The 18677-nt window shown below is 43.0% G+C and overlaps 2 protein-coding genes across 3 annotated transcripts; one reads left to right on the top strand and one right to left on the bottom strand.

Moving 5' to 3' along the window:
• Positions 1–5041: 5041 nt before the first annotated feature.
• LOC132461822 (glucose-6-phosphate exchanger SLC37A4-like) lies at positions 5042–12394 on the top strand. Of its 2 annotated transcripts, none has more exons than XM_060057257.1 (10): positions 5042–5152; positions 5850–6113; positions 6307–6539; positions 8862–9108; positions 9371–9523; positions 9858–9943; positions 10385–10498; positions 10607–10672; positions 10790–10928; positions 11637–12394. In XM_060057257.1, the coding sequence occupies exons 2-10, from the start codon at positions 5966–5968 to the stop codon at positions 11801–11803; spliced, it is 1353 nt and encodes a 450-aa protein (XP_059913240.1). In that variant the 5' UTR covers positions 5042–5152; positions 5850–5965; the 3' UTR covers positions 11804–12394. The 2 variants fall into 2 exon arrangements, with proteins under 2 accessions (XP_059913240.1, XP_059913241.1); XM_060057258.1 differs by having other exon boundaries at positions 5137–5438.
• Positions 12395–12909: 515 nt separating this feature from the next.
• On the bottom strand, positions 12910–15632 carry hmgn1b (high mobility group nucleosome binding domain 1b). The gene is made up of 6 exons (XM_060057260.1): positions 15429–15632; positions 14268–14294; positions 14110–14139; positions 13969–14019; positions 13746–13844; positions 12910–13572 (listed from the first exon to the last, which is right to left on the bottom strand). Exons 1-6 carry the CDS (start codon positions 15447–15449, stop codon positions 13528–13530), a joined length of 273 nt encoding a protein of 90 aa, XP_059913243.1. The 5' UTR covers positions 15450–15632; the 3' UTR covers positions 12910–13527.
• Positions 15633–18677: the final 3045 nt, after the last annotated feature.

Genomic DNA, 18677 nt, shown 5'->3' with positions numbered 1-18677 from the left:
TGATGACGATGTGAGGTTTTTAACGAAAAATCTCATTCCTGTAGGATACCAGAGTGAGAGGATTGGAGATTTGCTCATTACACATGTTCTGTAATGGGTATCAAGGGCCGTAATTTGTGCCATAAAAACCTCCGCCCTACACATCATTGTTACCACCAGATCCTCTACTGTTGAGCAGGGACAAAATGGGCCGCTTATGTCAAACAGTATGTGGGAAAAGAACAAGGGGTTCAGCGTTTCTGGGAACACCCCCCCACCCCCAGTCCTCTATGGTCCATCATTTAAACTTCTGTTTCAACTGGAGTACTCCCTGTTCTTCTGTGTAGTAATCAGCTGTTGGAGGCAAAAAGGTCATTCACAAATTCAAGAGGATCTTCAATCTTCAGGCCTTGGCTATTACACTTTCAATGAAATAATCTGCCAAAACATCTATGTTCGCAGAGTTACTCAGGCATCAGCATTTCATATGTGTGTGTGTGTGTGTTTGATGTACAAATATCAGGGACCATCTGACATGAGGATGCATAGAGGTCCAACACCATGTTGGTCGAACATGTTTCCTCAACTAATCGTCCATACCCCCACTCACCACAATAACACACCACAACGACACTGTGGCTTTAATAAAGAGACACGAGTAACGACCCATGGAGCCTTTCTTCAATGTTCTAATACTACACCCATGGTAGACAGGGGGGGTTGGAGGTGACCGTCATTAACCCAAGCATTACTCCCATGTACTCAGGACCCCCCGCACACAATCCACACATACCCAATCCACATGACCGATGCTTGGGGTGCAGAGACACAGGAGGAGGGGATGTACGAGTGGTTTGTGGAGCCCATGCTCCTCATGTGCTCGTCAGTTGGTGTGATGTCAAAGAGTAGAGTGCGAGTATGTGTTTCAAAAAGGAGATACATTCATTACTTTACTGTACCGCCGGGTGAGAGAGAGAGAGAGAGAGAGAGAGAGAGAGAGAGAGAGAGAGAGAGAGAGAGAGAGAGAGAGAGAGAGAGAGAGAGAGAGAGAGAGAGAGAGAGAGAGAGAGAGAGAGAGAGAGAGAGAGAGAGAGAGACTCTTATAAATCATGATAGCTGGGTAATTTATGAATACTGATAATATTGATCCGACAGCTTACACAGGGAACCTCTGTGTATTAGATGAGTCAGGTTAACAGACCCGTCTAGGCCTCCCTCCCTTCTGTTGCTACAAGCAACGAAACTTGGCCTAGGGCCCCTCCCATATTATTGTGTCCCTGTAGTTTCCATAAGATCTACAGAGATATGACGCCCGTTGCTTCCGCAGTAGGTTATAAAGCAACCATCATTTTTGTTTTTATTAGGGGTTTATGGTGAAATAATGATGTGAACCTGCCTTTGTTTGTATCCACATTGACATTAGCCACGCAACCGAATCACAACCATCCAAATGTTCAAAGAAACAGCCATACGTCATGATATGTTAAGGAGATAGTGTTCCTATAGTTAGAACATTTTGGAGGTCATCATGGCAACCCTGAATGTTATTCTAATAATCAATGGTACAGCCTTCTTGAATCCTTACAACCTTTGAGTGAATGCTTGGCTACATATGGTTAATGGGAGTGGTCGACTTGCTGATGTGATCGTTCATCCCTGTATGCTGGAGGTGATTCCGTGATTCCACAATTTGGCAGCTGGCCATGCACCTGAGTGGAATAGCTGAAGAGACCAGAGGCTGGCCCTTGCTTCCCCATGCCGCCATTCAATTAAAGACATGATCATAATATATCAACAAGAACTTGGATATTCGATGCTCAAATATCCAATCAACAAAGTTATTTTTAGACCTGGGGATTCTCAGAGGGCTGTCCGAGTTTGTGTAGGCCATTAGCATATTTATTGAATTTGCTGTGTTGTATTTGAGTGTTTGTGCTTCTTCAATCCCCATCGGCATTCCCTATCAGAGTGTGATACGTTAGCACACCTTGGGTAAGGAAGCCAAACAGCTGAGATTACAACCATCCCACAGATTATTGACACACTATGCCCTCACTCTATTCCCTGTTTGGGGAGAAAAGGGGATGGGAAATATTTTTTTTTTCTGGAATTTTGATCATAGTGCTGCATGCCCACAGGTGAAGTTGGTTCCAACAGGAAATATATATTCCACCCCAGAGGGCAGTCTACTCCATTCAAAAGAAACGTAGAGATAAGTTGCATAGATACTTAGAACAGGGCTGAATCAGAAGGAACTTTAATCATCTGCTATGTCTCCGGACCGGACGCAGGGTTAACAATATATATATATATATATATATATATATATATATACCTATTCTGATGCATTTCTGATGCATTTACTGGATACAGCGTTCATTTTTATTCTGCCTCACTCTGCCACCATCCCCACTGGGGTGTGAGAGTAAAGAGAATGAATAAACTGTCATTAATATTAATCAGAGTGGGAAGTTTTCTGGGTGGGCGGAGTCATGGTTGCCGCACCCTTTTGTCTGTTGTATTATTTGAGGGTGCAGAGTTATGCAGGGGATGGAGGGGTTGAACAGAGAAGATTGAGGTAAGAATGAGATACAACTATGACATATAGATACAATAATGGCATACACACACACGCACACACACACACACACACACACACACACACACACACACACGCACACGCACACGCACACGCACGCACCCGCACCCGCACACACACACACACACACACACACACACACACACACACACACACACACACACACACACACACACACACACACACACACACACACACACACACACACACACACACACATTTTGCTTAAGCACATACCCCATTTTAACTGCCCATTCATCTGCTAGTTACTATAGGCAGCCCAGCTATATTTTATATTGTTAGAATAAGAGGTTACTGTATTAAATTCCATTTAACTTAAATTTTTTGGAGATTTGTCTGCAGATATAATAGAAAAATAAAGCATCATCATTTTGACTACGTTTCTTATATCACAAACAAATAAGCTTTCATCATTATCAGTACAATAGCAATGAAGAAAAAAATCATCCATCAAAGTTTAATTTGCTATATTTTATGGAACAGGGAGTTTTTAGCCAATGGTGCATAATGCAAATAAAGGTACATGAGTTAAAGTCTCTGCAATATTGATAAAACACTGCTCTCTGGACACAATAAATGAGTGCACTGCCTGTTCATTTGATAAATAATGCATTGTTAAAATTGCCTACTGGCCATAAGCAATTTTTTAAAACCTATTCACCTTTGGGGGAAAAGCATATCCCTGTTTTACCCAAGTGGTTTTAACCCTTGGTCGTCGTTGTAAGTTATCAGGGTTGGTATTAATGTCCCTCCTTGTGATTGGCTGGCTAGTTGGTAGCTATGTTTAAATATCAGAAGTAAACCAAACCACACCTATTTTGCCTCTCCCTACTCAGCAACAATCGTTCAGTTCCAGTTTGGTTCATTTCAGTCGTATAAATGACTTTGTCCTCTGGGTTCAGCATCCATTTGTATGTCTGCATTCGTGGGAGGCAGATAAGGGAAGGGACATCATCCTTGTTGCTGACCGGTTCCCCTAGGCCGACTGTAACATAATGGGGGCTTGTCGGTCTTCTAGCCCGATATCTTCAAGGCCAGATCGGCCTACCATCATCAACTTCAGGTCTACTCTTCATTCACCCCCTACCCTTCTCTGCCTTAGTGGCCCTCTAGACTGTTCCCTTTGAGGCCTTGACGGCCCTCTAGAGCCTTCCCTGTGAGAACTTGGTAGCCCACTAGACCCTTCCCTGTGAGACCTTGGTGGGCCACAAGACCCTTCCCTGCCTATGTGGCGCAGTAGACCACTCCCTGTCAGGCTTTGGTGTCACACTAGACCCTTCCCGATATAAATATCCCCTCACAGTCGTATTGTGGTGTTTCTGAGAGAGAGTCCTGAATCTAAATTAGGCTCTCTATTCAGATGTCAGATGCTTTTATCCAAAGTGAATAGAGTAGAGATGCAGTGCACATTGTCCAGGGATGGCTACTGGTAGATTGCAGACACTGGGGACACATGAATTCAATTATTTTAATCAAATCTTTAATTAAATAGTGTCACTGGTTTGGAAAACATGCTGGACAGTACAGTATGCATTTTGTCTAAAGGGCTTATACATAAGAATGCATCATATAATTGTTTTATTGCATGCATCGACAGAGTGTAGAATGTAAAATCCCAATCAAACGTTAATTGACCGTGACCTAGGATAATGAAAGTGTTGTTTTGCCAAGTCTCGCATGAGAAACGCTATGGCAGTTTCAAACACGTCGACAATGTATAATGTACAAATAACTTCACGATTAAATGCTAAACATTGACAAAAACTCCATTGCTAGCAATACAATTCCTATGCTTCCGAAATGGATGATGAGATTTTTTACGATTTGGACGAAATCCCAATAGTTTGAGGGAATCAGAAATATGTGCGTGCGCAATAGATGACTTTCCATCGGATGGCGCTGTAGTCTTGCTTAAGCTTGAGGTAGAGATGAAGATTGCGTTCCTTTAGTGCCATCTCTTGGCGATATTAGGACGCAATACGTTTACACATCAAAACAAATCAGAATAACCACACAAACGGTCAACTTTATAAACCACTTGGTTATTGAAACATTAAAAAAAATCCTTGATGTGTAAGGCTATTTATAAAATAATTGATCTAGACCTACTGCTGCCAAAAATCCGATAGGACGCACATGTAAGTGCAACACCCGTTAACGTTTAAAGCCAACCGAGTTCCTTCGAAATAAACCCTGAATTGAGATGGATAATACAACCCGATACCAACATGTGTATGCCTACATAACCCTGTAAAGCTACCACCAAATAAACGGGGAACAATAAAACAATCGGGTTTATACAGACGCAATCCAGAAATGTTGACAAATTGCTCACTGAGCACGTTTATTAGCCTACCCATGTGTTTTCAAATGTACTTAAAGTATCAGAGAGAAACAATAAAATATGTGAGCCCTTAGGTTGAAGCATTTAACGACGTGCTGAGGTCACAATAGCGTAGGCCTACGGCATGACGATCACACGCAAAGCCGCGTCGCCACAGACGAATGGGAAATAGCGCCACAGAACTGCAGCAGTAGAGATTTGAATGAAAGGTACGAGCTTAGGCTACAGGACTTGTAACGATTCATATCAGTGGTAGTTATAGACATGTTGCAAATGTATGTATCGGTGTAGGCCTAGTTTAGGGGTCGGATATGCCTCCGATCTGTAGGTGTTATTGGTGTACTAAAGTGTATCCTTGAAAAGTCGCAAACTGGCGCAGCGCCCACAAATCACTTCGTCATACGTGGAACACATGATGAGTTACTGTATGCAGTGAATGGAGATGTTTACATAGATGTGCATCTAAGAAACTTCGTAATTATGCTTTGTTATCGGGTAAACCACATTATCTGTGTTTTCTCTAGAAACGTAGTCTGTACCTTTTCAGTGGTTAATTTAAGATGTTTAACTGCCACATTATTCAGTTGATCAGACAGCCAGATCAATTAGAAGCCAATCAAAGAGGCTTGGGTAACACACATTTAGTTAAAGCAAGTAAAGTCCAGATCAAATTTAATTAAATCTTTCTAACTTGGGATGTTTCACTAGTGTGATAATTAAACCCTTCACTGTCGACCAATCTTCACCTGTTCTACTAAACGCTGTTTGTCACACTGTTGATAAAGTCAAGGACTTCTACACTTGACAAAGTCAAGAACAGTGTGTTGCACTCATTTCTCTCTCTCACTCACTCTCTCCCTCTCCCTTTCTCTCCCTCTCCCGTTCTCTCCCTACCTCCCCTTGCAGATGCCGACGGACTCGAGTCCCACACTGAATTGAGGAGGGGATTTTGATAATTGTTCTGGTACACAGTGGCAGTACCAGCTTTTCTCTAAACCTAAACAAGCAATACAACTGGAATCATGGGGGCCACTGGATATGGCTACTACAGAGTCACCATCTTTATCTGCATGTTTATTGGATACTCGCTATACTTCTTCAACAGGAAGACCTTTTCCTTTGTCATGCCTTCTGTGATGGAGGAAATCGAACTTGACAAGGATGACCTGGGTATGACGTTGTTGTTTTTCTTCTTCTTAAAATAGCATACAAATATTTTGTGGTGTGTTCAGGTTCGTCAGTGCTTATTTCCTTGTTGTTAATATGATTTTAGGTTGATATCTGAGATCAAGCATCCAATTGGCTATAGTGTTACATGGTGTTACATGGTTCGTGTTTTCTTTGTGTGTCTGTGCGCGTGCAGGCCTGATCACTAGCAGCCAGACAATGGCCTACGCCATCAGTAAGTTCATCAGTGGCGTCCTGTCGGACCGGATCAGCGCCCGCTGGCTCTTCTCCATTGGCCTCTTTGTGGTGGGGGGCATCAATGTGGTGTTCTCCTGGTCCTCCACAGTGGCCATGTTCTCCCTGCTGTGGTTCATCAATGGCCTGGGACAGGGCTGTGGCTGGCCCCCCTGTGGGAAAGTCCTCCGCAAGGTAGGCCTCAGAAAACTCTGGTTATATTCGACAACACGCAAGATGAGCAAAATCAGCTGGCTAAAGAAAAGTGCCCCTCTAGCGCCATTAGCACTTATTATTTATTAAGTCCTTTAGCAGACGTTTTTAATCCAAAGTCACACTTTGAATTCAGATGCATGTGCAGAGTGGGGTTAGCATTATGCGCATCATGCACTAGGATGATGGCAGGTATGCAGATATGGGGGATCGAACCCAGTAACTTTGGGCTGGGAGTCTAACACCTTAACCACTACGCTATCTTCCCCCGAGTTCGTGGATCAACACTGTCTCTGTGTAGACCCTTCCAGTGTGAAACCAGTGTGAGAACAGGCCGTGCCTGGCCTGGTTCAGCCCAATAGGACCCGGAGTAAAGGGAAAAGACTGAGAGATCTGTAACCGTCTGCAGCCGTCATCAGTCAGAGGAAATGTGCTACACACATGCGTATGTTGTTTATGATACTCCACTACTATGTGTTGGCATTGTCTTAGGTGTCGGAGGAAGAGTACACATTCCATCAGTTGGTTTTGGATACGGTTCAAAAATGGGAGGGGAGAATCCTACCCCCTGTTCTCAGATAGGTGGTAGGACTGTCCTGAGACAACTTTTTGGCCTGGAGGAGGTCCAGAGCAGATGATGGGCATGGATGGCAAAACAAAATGCATTGATTTTTCCAAGTACAAGGTCATTTAATGGTCCCAATGGATTAACAAACACTGATATAATAGTGGCTGTGTATAGGTAGACATTTTCTAGTGTAACTTTTTTATTTGCTTTTGGAATTGTTTTGAAGGCTATTGTCTTGATACTTTACATAATATACTTAAACAAATGTGTGGCTCTATGTGGTGTAAAAATAAATATCAAGCTAGCATATGTCATGGTGTTCATTTTCAAAAAGCTACATTTAGTCTTTTTACTCTAGTGACACATATTTCTAATCCTCCTTCTCTAGCACTACACCTTGCAGGGGGCCCCTAGAGAGGCTGTCAAAGCGTTAAAGTTTAAGTTTGGGGGAACAAAAATAGGCCTTGGCATGTGACCTGTGGGCCAGAGTGTAGCCTACAAGCAATGAGGATCAGATTACAGGAGGACACTTCTGGTTATAGCATCTTCAGCCAGAACAACTTAAATCAAAAGTTTCCCTCTCTGTGGCAGATAGTAGCAATCGTTGAGTCTATCTAGCCACCGTGGCCCCCATCATTTGAGGTCAAGCTTGCCTGGTTCCAGCACCTGAATCCCTACCCCCTTTGAATAAAATGTCTACAATTCAGAGTATGGTGTCATTTGCTTGAGCTATCTTCAGGTCACATCAGCTCGGATAACCAGCATCTTGTAGGCAGGACTTGAAGAACATTTGCTGATGGAATCCGTGTCACCATAATGACAACACTGCTCGTCTAGAAGCGAAGGGTTCGGATTTTGCTGTTGAGGATGTTTTAAAAAACAAACTGAAATATTGGTTCTCAAATCAAAAACGGAGAACAATGTTACTTGCGCAATCGTTATCTTCTTAGTGTTCAGTTGGGTTGAAGCGACCCCGGGCCCAGTCTCCGATGAAAAAAAAAAAAAAAAAAAAAAAAAACTCAGACGGAAGAAACTTCAGACTGCATTATGCAATGAAACGCAATAGATATTCAGGATGATAATCAGGCCAGGGTCAGCCACCCATAGCAGGTGATTCAACCAGCGTGTGGTCAGCAGCCTGAATGCCAAGCTCAGAGTAGTCTCACGTTACTGGTGCCAGAGGGTTGTCAAAGGCCAGAATTATATCGACACTATTCTCAGGCATGCAACCAACTCAGCATAAAGTCACCACCATAAACCTGACCACAAGCACACTAGGTGCCTCATAAACGTCTCCTAATGACCTAATGTGTTGCAATTCTCCTAATGGTGACCTGAACACAGACAAGATGTACCACCTTTTTTACTCTTGAGTTTGGAGTCAATATTAATCTACCGACTTTGTTATTCTTAAGGGTTCAACTATTATAAACATTTTATTGAGTGAATTACAATTCAATGTGTATATACAAAAAGATCATAAGATTGCTTTAAAAAGGGTTGCTAGGATGTCCCAACCCCTACCCTGTATCTGAATTCATTCTAAGTCGCTTTGGATACACGCACATGCCAAATGAAAAAGAATGATGTCTGATTCCTGTAGCCTTACTGCTACCTAACGAAACTTGGTTGTAAACCAATTTTTTTCTAACAAAGGGTTGCCACAACAAAAAATTGCCACAACAAAAAAATTGCCATAACAACTAACCCCTCTCCATGTGTGGTTTGCGTCCCAGTGGTTTGAGCCGTCCCAGTTCGGTACGTATTGGGCGGTGCTGTCCTGCAGCATGAACCTGGCCGGCAGCCTGGGCCCGCTCATGGCCACCGTGCTGCTGCAGTACTACGACTGGAGGACCATACTGTCCGCCTCCGGCATCGTCTGCGCCGCCTTCTCGCTCGTGTGCATCGTGTTCGTCAAGAATGAGCCCACAGATGTGGGCCTGCCCGCCGTCGAGGCAGCGAAGAAAAAGGGAGCGAAGGGAGGTAGGGATACGAGGAAGGCCATTGCGCTCATTTTACTATGCGATATCTAACTTCATAACATGGAGACGGTTGCTGTGTCATTGGTCATTTGGAAAAACGTATGAATTGGGTAACAGTTTACCTATCGTTAGCGTACTATAGCTTACACAATCTATTTCTTCAGATTATTGCATTTCACTGTTTAATATAACAACGTATAAGTGGGGTATGACGTGCGTTGCCGGTCGTCACCATAATTCTTTCGGTTCTCCATTTTGAAAAGGAAACAACGAAAGCACACTGCGGGAGTTCCTGACGTCCCCGTTCCTGTGGGTGCTGTCCCTGGGCTACATGGTGGTGTTTGGGGTGAAGACGGCTGCCACAGACTGGGGACAGCTGTTCCTCATACAGGAGAAGGGCCAATCAGTGCTCATGGGTCAGTTATTTTAGCTCATATCTTATTGGTCACGCCGTTATTTATATTTTAATCAGTGTGTTTGTTCTTCTTTCGTTCTTATCGTTGTTTCGTTTATTTTTTCTATATTCTATATTGACAATTTTCTTTTCGAGCTACTCAAAGAAATGTAACATAGTCTCTATAAAATAGCTAAACATCGGTACAATTTGAAATATCATTATCTTTATCGTTACAGTAAGAATATGTGCCGGTTAAAACATTAAAATAGGAAAAGCTTCTTACTGGTGTTTGTGTAGCCTGGCCGGGGGTTGGTTCTCTACGTCTCTGAGGCTGTTGACTGGTTTGCCAACAGGCAGTTCCTACATGAGTGCCCTTGAGGTCGGGGGCTTCGTTGGCAGCCTGGCTTCGGGGCTCCTCTCTGACCGAGCCGTGGCACGGGTGAGTGACCATACAGGGCTTGGCCGACCGTCCACACAGACGGCTGTTAGTCTCTGTATCGCACACAGCACTAGATCCTAAAGGGTTCTACCAACGAATCAATTGGAGCTCCGCCTCGTCCCTACAAATTGGCCGTCAAACTTTTAAATGGCTTACACATTTTCGGGTAATTGATTCAAAGCGTGGCATTCGGTTGGATATCATGCATCGCTATAAATGTTTGCACTTAATTTGATTGACATCATGAACCTTGTCATGTCATGGCAGTACTTCCCCATCTGGGGAGACTGCTTAGTACCTGTCTCTTATCTTCACTCACACTCTGTATTAACTGTGTCTTCGGTGCAAATAGGAACTGCGATAATTGAGAAATGTTGCAGTCTTCTTCTGCACAATCTCAACTCTCCTCCAATTTTAATTCCATCCCGCCCTGCCTGACAGCAAGGTCTGGGCACCCACGGAAACCCTCGCCATGGCCTGCTCCTCTGCATGATGTCTGGCATGTTCGTGTCCATGTACCTCTTTAGAGTCACCATCACAGCCGAGGTCCCTGAGGTAATTTGAGCACTCCAATTCATACCATCAGATTTACGTTAAAATCCCCATCACCATTATTCGTGGGGGGTCAATGAATGACCGCAAGTGTTTGGTGTTGTTTTTCAGGAGGCCCCTCTTTGGCTCCAAGCCCTTCACCCTATCTCAGTTTTGATTGGCCTGTCGGAGAAGGAGGTATGCTTGTGAACTCCCCTGGTTAAAAGTACAGTACAGTTAACCACCAGTATACTTATTTTGGAAATTATGAGCGACAATTGACCCCTTTGTTGTAATTGATTGAATCCCTAACAGATATGGATCCTGTTCCTGGGTGCTTTGTTCGGATTCTCTTCTTATGGACCAATAGCTCTCTTCGGTGTAATAGCCAGTGAGAGTGCTCCGTCAAACTTCTGTGGAACGTCCCATGCTGTGGTAGCTCTAATGGCTAACGGTAAGCCGTCCTATTTCACCAATCATCCCGGGGAGCCTTTAACTGAAGGTGAATTACGGTACATGGCATGCTGATGACGGTCATTCACGACGAGCAAGTAGGGACTGGGCTTGTTGCTCAAGGATGCTCAACGGTAGTTTGGGGACATACATTGGGGTGGTTTTCAGCCAGGGGCCGAACGAATGAGGGACAAATTCAAGTCCATCATGGGCAACCCCTCCCATCCCCTCCATGCTGAGCTGTGGCAGATGGGGAGCACCTTCAGCCACAGGTTCATGTTCCCCAGGTGTAAGACGGAGCGCTTCAGGTGCTCCTTTGTGCCGGTAGCCATTAGGCTGTTCAACAGTGCCCGATGATGATTGTGTTTGTGTATGTCTATGTGTTTGCATATGCATGCGTGTGTGTGTTTAGGTATGCGTATATATGTGTATATGCATCACCCATCTTGATGTTGTTTCTGTTTGTCTTGTTTTTGTCCCTATTAACTATAAGCGTCTCCTTATGCATTAGCACTTTGTATTTATTTATTGTATTTATTACATTGTTATTTTGTCCTGTGTCCTTCCACTGCTGCTGCAACAAACAAATTTCTCCTACGGGGGATTAATAAAGTTATATCGTATCGTATCGTAACACTCAGTTTATACTAAAGACTTCCCAGTTATAGTTAATTCTACTAATATATTCTACATTTGCTTTGTTCCACAGTTGGTGCTTTTGTGGCCGGACTCCCGTTCAGTACCATAGCCAAAAATCACAGCTGGGACATGGCCTTCTGGGTAGCTGAGGTGGCGATGGCCGCAGCCACTGTCTGTTTCTTCCTTATGCGCAACATGCGTACCAAAATGGGACGGATTGCAGAGAAAATGGACTGATATTTTTCCTGGGTACAATGTTTTCGAGTCCCCACTCTGAAAGCAGAAGCTTGGACTGCTGACTGCAAAACTAATCAGAAAGAACCAACCACTGTATCTTTGGACGACTCATCCCAAGAAACCATTTCAGATCTTATCTTTGTATTAACAGACCTTGTATTCATTATGTTGACAAACTATTCAGTTCTAGATGTTAAATAACAGTTGCAATAGCCACGTGAAACAACTTACAATATATAACCAATATAGTAACTGCAGGTTCCACTGTTGTACCAGTTGCTGGTTGTTTGATCACTTTATTCTAAAAAAAAAGATGTAAACACCAAACAGAAGCTTATTTGGTGGACTTAATTCACTGAATGTATGCCATTCATTGCTTAGTACGCTTTCAGTGATACATTTTCTTGAAGTTACAGAATGTTTACTGAAGACTTAACTTTTTTTATAACATCTACATATATGGGTTGATGGATGTTTGAGTATAAGACACTCAATACATACACATCTCATTCATTCTTTAAAAAAAAAATCTGAAAATAAGTTATTTTTGTACAGCACCGTATTGTATTAAAAACAGAAAAGTCAACAGAATCTATGTTTTGACCCTTCCTTTGTAACAATTTAGTAGATGGATGTCTTAAGCAATTTCAAAATGATCTTGCTACCATGGTCTATCATAACCAATTTTCCATTGTAATGCATTCATTTCACTCACAACACATATATAAAAATAGGACAGGTATAAAATGCAATGTAAAATAAATAAAACATACAATTGCACACCTTTATATAGTCCATTTACTCTAATTTGCATTTAGTTTTCCGCAATGGATTGCAAAAAAGCAGACTGACATTTTTTTTTTGGTTTATTTATAACAATCACACAGAAGATACATCTATAAACAAGAAATTAAAGAAAACGTTCGCATATCCATGATACAGATACCTAAAAACCCACATTAATATCGCTAGTGCTGGTATGCATTAAACCGCTCAAGAGTGTACTTTTGTTTCTCTGCATTAACGAAGCCATTATTGGCCATGAGCATGTACCTCATTAGCTTAACTACTCTGAGAAATCCTCGGTAAAAGTAAGGGTTTTATTGGGGTGGTGGGGTGGGGGGGGGGGTCCATTGTACGGATGGGTTAAGAAAACTGCACGTGTACAAGAGATAAGGAATAGGGATAAAAAGCTTAAAAACGCCCTTAAACACTGTATTTTCTCCTCATAAAACAATATGACACGAAGCGTGTTGCCCTGCTGTGAGTATCAGCCCTACTGCCCTCGATACTTACAGTATACTGACCATTAAAAAAAGCATCTAATGGAATGTTATCCACTCAGGTAAGTGCTCCCGAGTTAACAATTAAGCTCATCCTGGAAATTATAGACGTTTTTCAGACGGTAACTTGCCCCACACAACTAACCCCCCCCCACCCCACCCAAAGAAAACCAATGGGGTCAAATTATTTGGACAAGTCATCCCACGGCGTCCAATTTGTGGATGTTGATCTTGAAACTTGTATTCTCCTCATCTAAAAAAAACAACTGAAAAGCTTGTGTCTCCCCCCCCCCCTTCCCACCCGTTTCTACAAATCACACTACTAAAAAAAACAGTATTTAGAAAATAGTTGGTAAAAATATTCCCCTGAATTGTACAAGAAAAGAAATAAAAGGAGGAACAGGGAGCGCTGGGTCAAACAAGTCTGGTGACGGCGAACCGCTACTCTGCATCTTCCTTCTTTTTGTCCTCGTCTGTAGATGGAGCCTGGACCGAAAAAGGAAAGGGATGAATATCAGCGTCAACGCCCAACATGGCAGAATGGTCGCATTGTCACTATCACATTTATAGTGAAAACGTCTCTAATTTTAGAGTTCCATTATGGTCGTTTGGTGAACACCTAGCGTTAGCGCCACAGCTATGTGACCTCTGGGCCTCACCTCATCCTTGGCCTCGCCATTTTCCGCGGGGGCCTCTGCTTCCTCCTCTGGCTTGGGCTTCTCCACCTCCTTGGCCTTTTTGGGCTTGGCGGGGGCCTTCTGCAGGTAGTTAAAACCACATGGTGACGATATGGAACCGGTTGGTTCAGGGAAACTCATAGCAAATGCAGTTTGGTTGTTGATATGAAATACAATGAATTGAGATGTCCAGTGAAGATCTTACCTTTATCTTTTGCTTGGGCTCTGCTGTTACAACGGGTGCTGGGGCAGCTCTCTAAAATAAATAAATACAAGGTTACCTTTCACTTCAAGACGTATATAGAGCAGCATATATAAATAATTGGGTACAGAGATTTGTACTCACGTCCTTTAGTCTTGACGACGTCCTCCTGGCCTACAGAGAAACAAATAGATTTGAAATAAATAAATGGTGAGTATAGCTCCCCCTGGAGGGGATACACAAAAATATGTGAAATTTGACAAAAATAAAACAACCAACCAACACAACGAAATGAAACTTACCGAATCACCGGCTTCAGCTTCATCATTCTGTAAAGAGAAGAAGAGTATTAGAAATGGGCGTAAACGCATTTGGGTTAACCCCAATATGCATCGAAGTCATTTAATCAAATTATCCATTAATGAAATAATGTGTCCGTGGTTATTTAGAAGAGCATTGTAACATTGAATGAGGCGTGGCAAGCGTCTACCACGCCTCCTTGCGGCCCATTCGCTGGCATTACGAGGATCTCCAAACATCCACAGTCCGCCCCCACCCCCACCGAGTCAGCTAGAATAATACATGTTCCCGCCATCCATTTGAAATTGTAAACTCCGAGATGCCCCCGAATGGATAGCAGAAAACACGACTACCCCCAGCAACAAGAGTGGCGCTGTGATGTTGAACGATCGCCATTGCATAACCTGCAACTGGCAGGCATGAGCCAAGAATAAATCGAGAAGAAAATAAGGAAGACGGCGAATGCTATAATAAACACATTCAACCAATGCTACGAGAAACGTGCATTTAATCACAATTGCGAAATAATTGCGTCTCATTGTTTATTTTTAAGTGTGGCATTACGGAAGTAGGAATATCGTCTGAGGGCGTCTCTTTCTAAGCGGGAAGACATAAAGAGACATGGCCAGTTCGAATAAGCCATGGCAATCTTCCGAAATGCCATGATTCATAGCCCGACGTTACCGTATCTCAGTACGATCTTAATCACGCTTTCGATCAAATTTTCACCAGTAAACTTCAGAATGGCGGAAACAACAGATAAAAATGCAACGGTCGATACGTCTTAACTTTCTCTGCACATTTACGACCAAACGACAAAGAAAAAAACTGGCATTGGGGGAAAATGTTTTTTCCCCATTGAAATATGCTCGTTGCAATCGTGATGTTGAACCCAAATAAATACAGCTGAACCTTAAACATTTCAACAGATGTAATCACTGCACGGAAATATAAAACTCGATCCTGCCACTTTAAAAACCAAACCAGTGGATACGTTCAAAACTACTTGCTGCAAGCGCCAAGACGTTGCCATTCTCGCAGTAGAAAACAATGCACACGAATGGATTCATGCAGAACACCAGGCAAACAGTTAAACGCAATTTGAGAAACAGTTCATAAATGTTATTCAGTGTATGCATGAAAGAAAATATAATTTTACTCACTTTCATCCTCCTTTTCGGCATGGTTGATTTGTTGTGGTTTGGAGCGGGAAAAAGCGGCGAAATGTATTAAGATACAGCCGAAGATAGAGTAGGAAATACTGTTTAGGATTCTAACTAAGGTCTATTACAGCGAAGCGAGACGATAATGTTCCATTGGAACAAAAACTAGCTCAAACCGGATTGGATTCTCCCCCTCCCTCCCTATTCAAATCATTACAGAGCCGACCTGATGGACAGGACACTCCCCGCCCCTGGTGGCAATTGATTGGCTTAAACGGTCGTCAACAACACGATTTCAAATCTTAGCCATTACCTGTGTGGGCAAATTTCAATGCCAATCACAAATATGTAGGTTATTTGTCTTTCCTCCGTCATATGCCGCCAAGTCAAAATGGGTGGCTGTTAGAAATTAGAAAACAGACTTTGGCGCTTCGACTTTAGGAATCTGAAATACTGAGTTGCCTGGGTTTTCCCTCCAAAAATAAATGTAATAAAAGGCTTCAGTCTTTCATCATTTTATTATAATCATCATTTTACAAAAGATTACCTTAGCATTACGTATATTGGCATCAGCCCTTAAGAGGGGCGTGTGCTCGTCAAGCCAGAGCTTTAAAGCCTACACAAGCTGGGGGAAATGGCGACATATTATCCGTATATTAGGTCTTGGACCCGCTCTTCTCCTTTGCACATAGTGTTTACATCAATTACTTGCTATTAAAGGATCATTCAATCATTTAGACAACAATTAAACAGTCTTTCTGTCGATTTATTTAATACGAATCGTGGCAGAGAGCTCCTGATGAAGTATGGCGACGTTAGTTCCCCGATGGCAAGGGGCATGTCCTTGAGCAGACGGGAACACGCCTGCCGATATCCGAGTCATTTCTCGTGTCGCACCCATTCTTACTAAAAACCCTTCTAATAGGAAAAGCTCCCGGTTAAATTTGCTCCCGTCTTATGCATAATGTATCTCGCCTAATGTTACCATATATACTATTCCGAAAAAATAACGGGGGGAAGTACGGTTACATTTCACAGGTCCGCTGAAGACTATCCGCGATCTTCGATGACTTCTGTATTCTACCATATAGTAATCGCCGTGTTTGCAGAAGGGTTACGATGGCAGGATCTCCTTTGTTTTTGCTACGGCTACGCCAAACGTAACAGAACAATTAAACTAAATATCTTCTATCAAACCAGCCTCCTTGTGGAATCTCTGTGAATGGCCGCATCATGAAAGTTGGGCAATAATAGTAACCAATACTTGCAACCTCGTTACAAAGTAGGCCTAATTACTAAGCAAAGACGTGGCATTACAGATTCTGATCAAAGGGAAAGGTGGTTATTGTTGTTTTAGTGGGTCCATATTTGATCCTGTCTTCATCAGGTATGTAAAGGAGGTTAAGGAGAAAAGATAGGAAGAGAAAATGGCAGACCTCTCATAACGACATGCCGCCATATGAGGGGAAGCAAGCGAACCCCCTCTCCCACTTCCTATCTCACAATCTTTAAGGACGTCTAAATGTTTAAGGATATCTCAATGGTAAATTATTTCCTACCAAGTTGCATGAAGTGCATATATAGGCCTTGCTATATCTTTTTGGAAGCACAAAATATTTTATTTATATTTGCAATGAAATTAACCATTTGATCGGTGAGTAGGCCTACTGAAATAGAGACCTCCTAATCCTTAGAGGAGGACCAGAAGTATGAAAGTAAAGGTGACCTTAGACAAATCCTCCATTGATCAAATCTCTCTCTCTCTCTCTCTCTCTCTCTCTCTCTCTCTCTCTCTCTCTCTCTCTCTCTCTCTCTCTCTCTCTCTCTCTCTCTCTCTCTCTCTCTCTCTCTCTCTCTCTCTCTCTCTCTCTCTCTCTCTCTCTCTCTCTCTCTCTCTCTCTCTCTCTCTCTCTCTCTCTCGCACGTGTCACAGTGTGTTGGTTGGTCTTGCTGTCCAACAACAGGTGGGAGGTGTGTGCACAGCTGTGATGAGTATTAGCCATGAACAAAGCCACTTGGACGTTAATGCTAATTCCCCTTCAGCGAGTGACCCTGCGGTACTCGTTGGACAGGTTGAGCTGCCTACAAAACAAATGTTTGCCTCTCCAATTTATGAGTGAGTTATAAGCACTACAGGCGCACACACAGAAGCCCATGGATGGGAAGGGTGGGACTGGGGCCGACAGGAATGTGTGACACAAGGTTGGAGGGAGAGCAGTCTCAGCCTCTTCCGTGCATTCGTACAGTAGAGGCTGGGCTCTGGGGGAGGGAGAGTCCACCTCTATGCAGTGGACCTCCACACACGCTCTGCAACTTATTTGTCCCTTCTCACTTCAGGAGAGAAAAGTGGGGTAGATGAAACGATATGCAAACCCGATGTGGAACCACTGACCAGGTCATGGCACTCGGCATAGTTAAGTGGATTTTTTACTCAGGAGTGGACGGTGGCCTTCCCATCTGGGGTGGCAAGTAAGCCAGATTACTCTATAGCTGGGTGAAGGAGAGGGGGTGGGGGCACCAGCAGGACACTTCCTATGATTCATAGGATGCACAACACACCGACGCATTAAGAATGGTCTTAGAAAGGTTTATGCCCTCCATTATGAATGCGGTTAGGGTTATTTTTTATGTTAAGTCTCTGTTTAGATTTGCAGGTGTCGGGTTAGACTTTGAGACTTGGAAAGTAGTTTTGGTCAACATGAAATGTAGAACTTGTTTTCAGAGTCACCAGTTTGTGGATGCTTCTTAAGCATTATAATAACTAATGACTAACTGTTTTGGGACATGATGTAAGGTTTTTGCCTCAGCGTGAGCTAACAGGAAGAAACATGTTGCAACAGCACGTACACTTGAAATCAGTGATATTAACACAGAGCTTACGGAAACATCTGCTACGTCGTGTTAAATCTTAAATAATGGCGAAGAACAAAGAGACAATGTTACAATCTGAAAAGAAAGAAAACGCTTGCGTCTTGAACATCACGTTCTTAACAACATAGGTTTTCCTCAAGGTCACAACATCGGTCCGTGGAGGTGGAAACACTCACTGTCTTGTCTCTGCTATGAATGGAGAGACAATATAGTGAAACCTAGCTGCGGTGAGAAACAACCGGATGGTTTCGGCTACCAAGTCAGGAAAATGTAACAAGCCATAAACATTAGGCCTTGACTTATGATCTCCAGGATCACACGTCGGACGCCCCACTGCTCCAGGACAGACTTGAGGGGTTCCATGGCTGGCCCAATCAC

Source organism: Gadus macrocephalus, chromosome 7 (assembly GCF_031168955.1).
Source record: "Gadus macrocephalus chromosome 7, ASM3116895v1".
Taxonomy (NCBI): Eukaryota; Metazoa; Chordata; class Actinopteri; order Gadiformes; family Gadidae; genus Gadus; species Gadus macrocephalus.
Note: the sequence above shows the minus strand (reverse complement) of the source record. Positions and strands in the feature narration are given on the sequence as shown.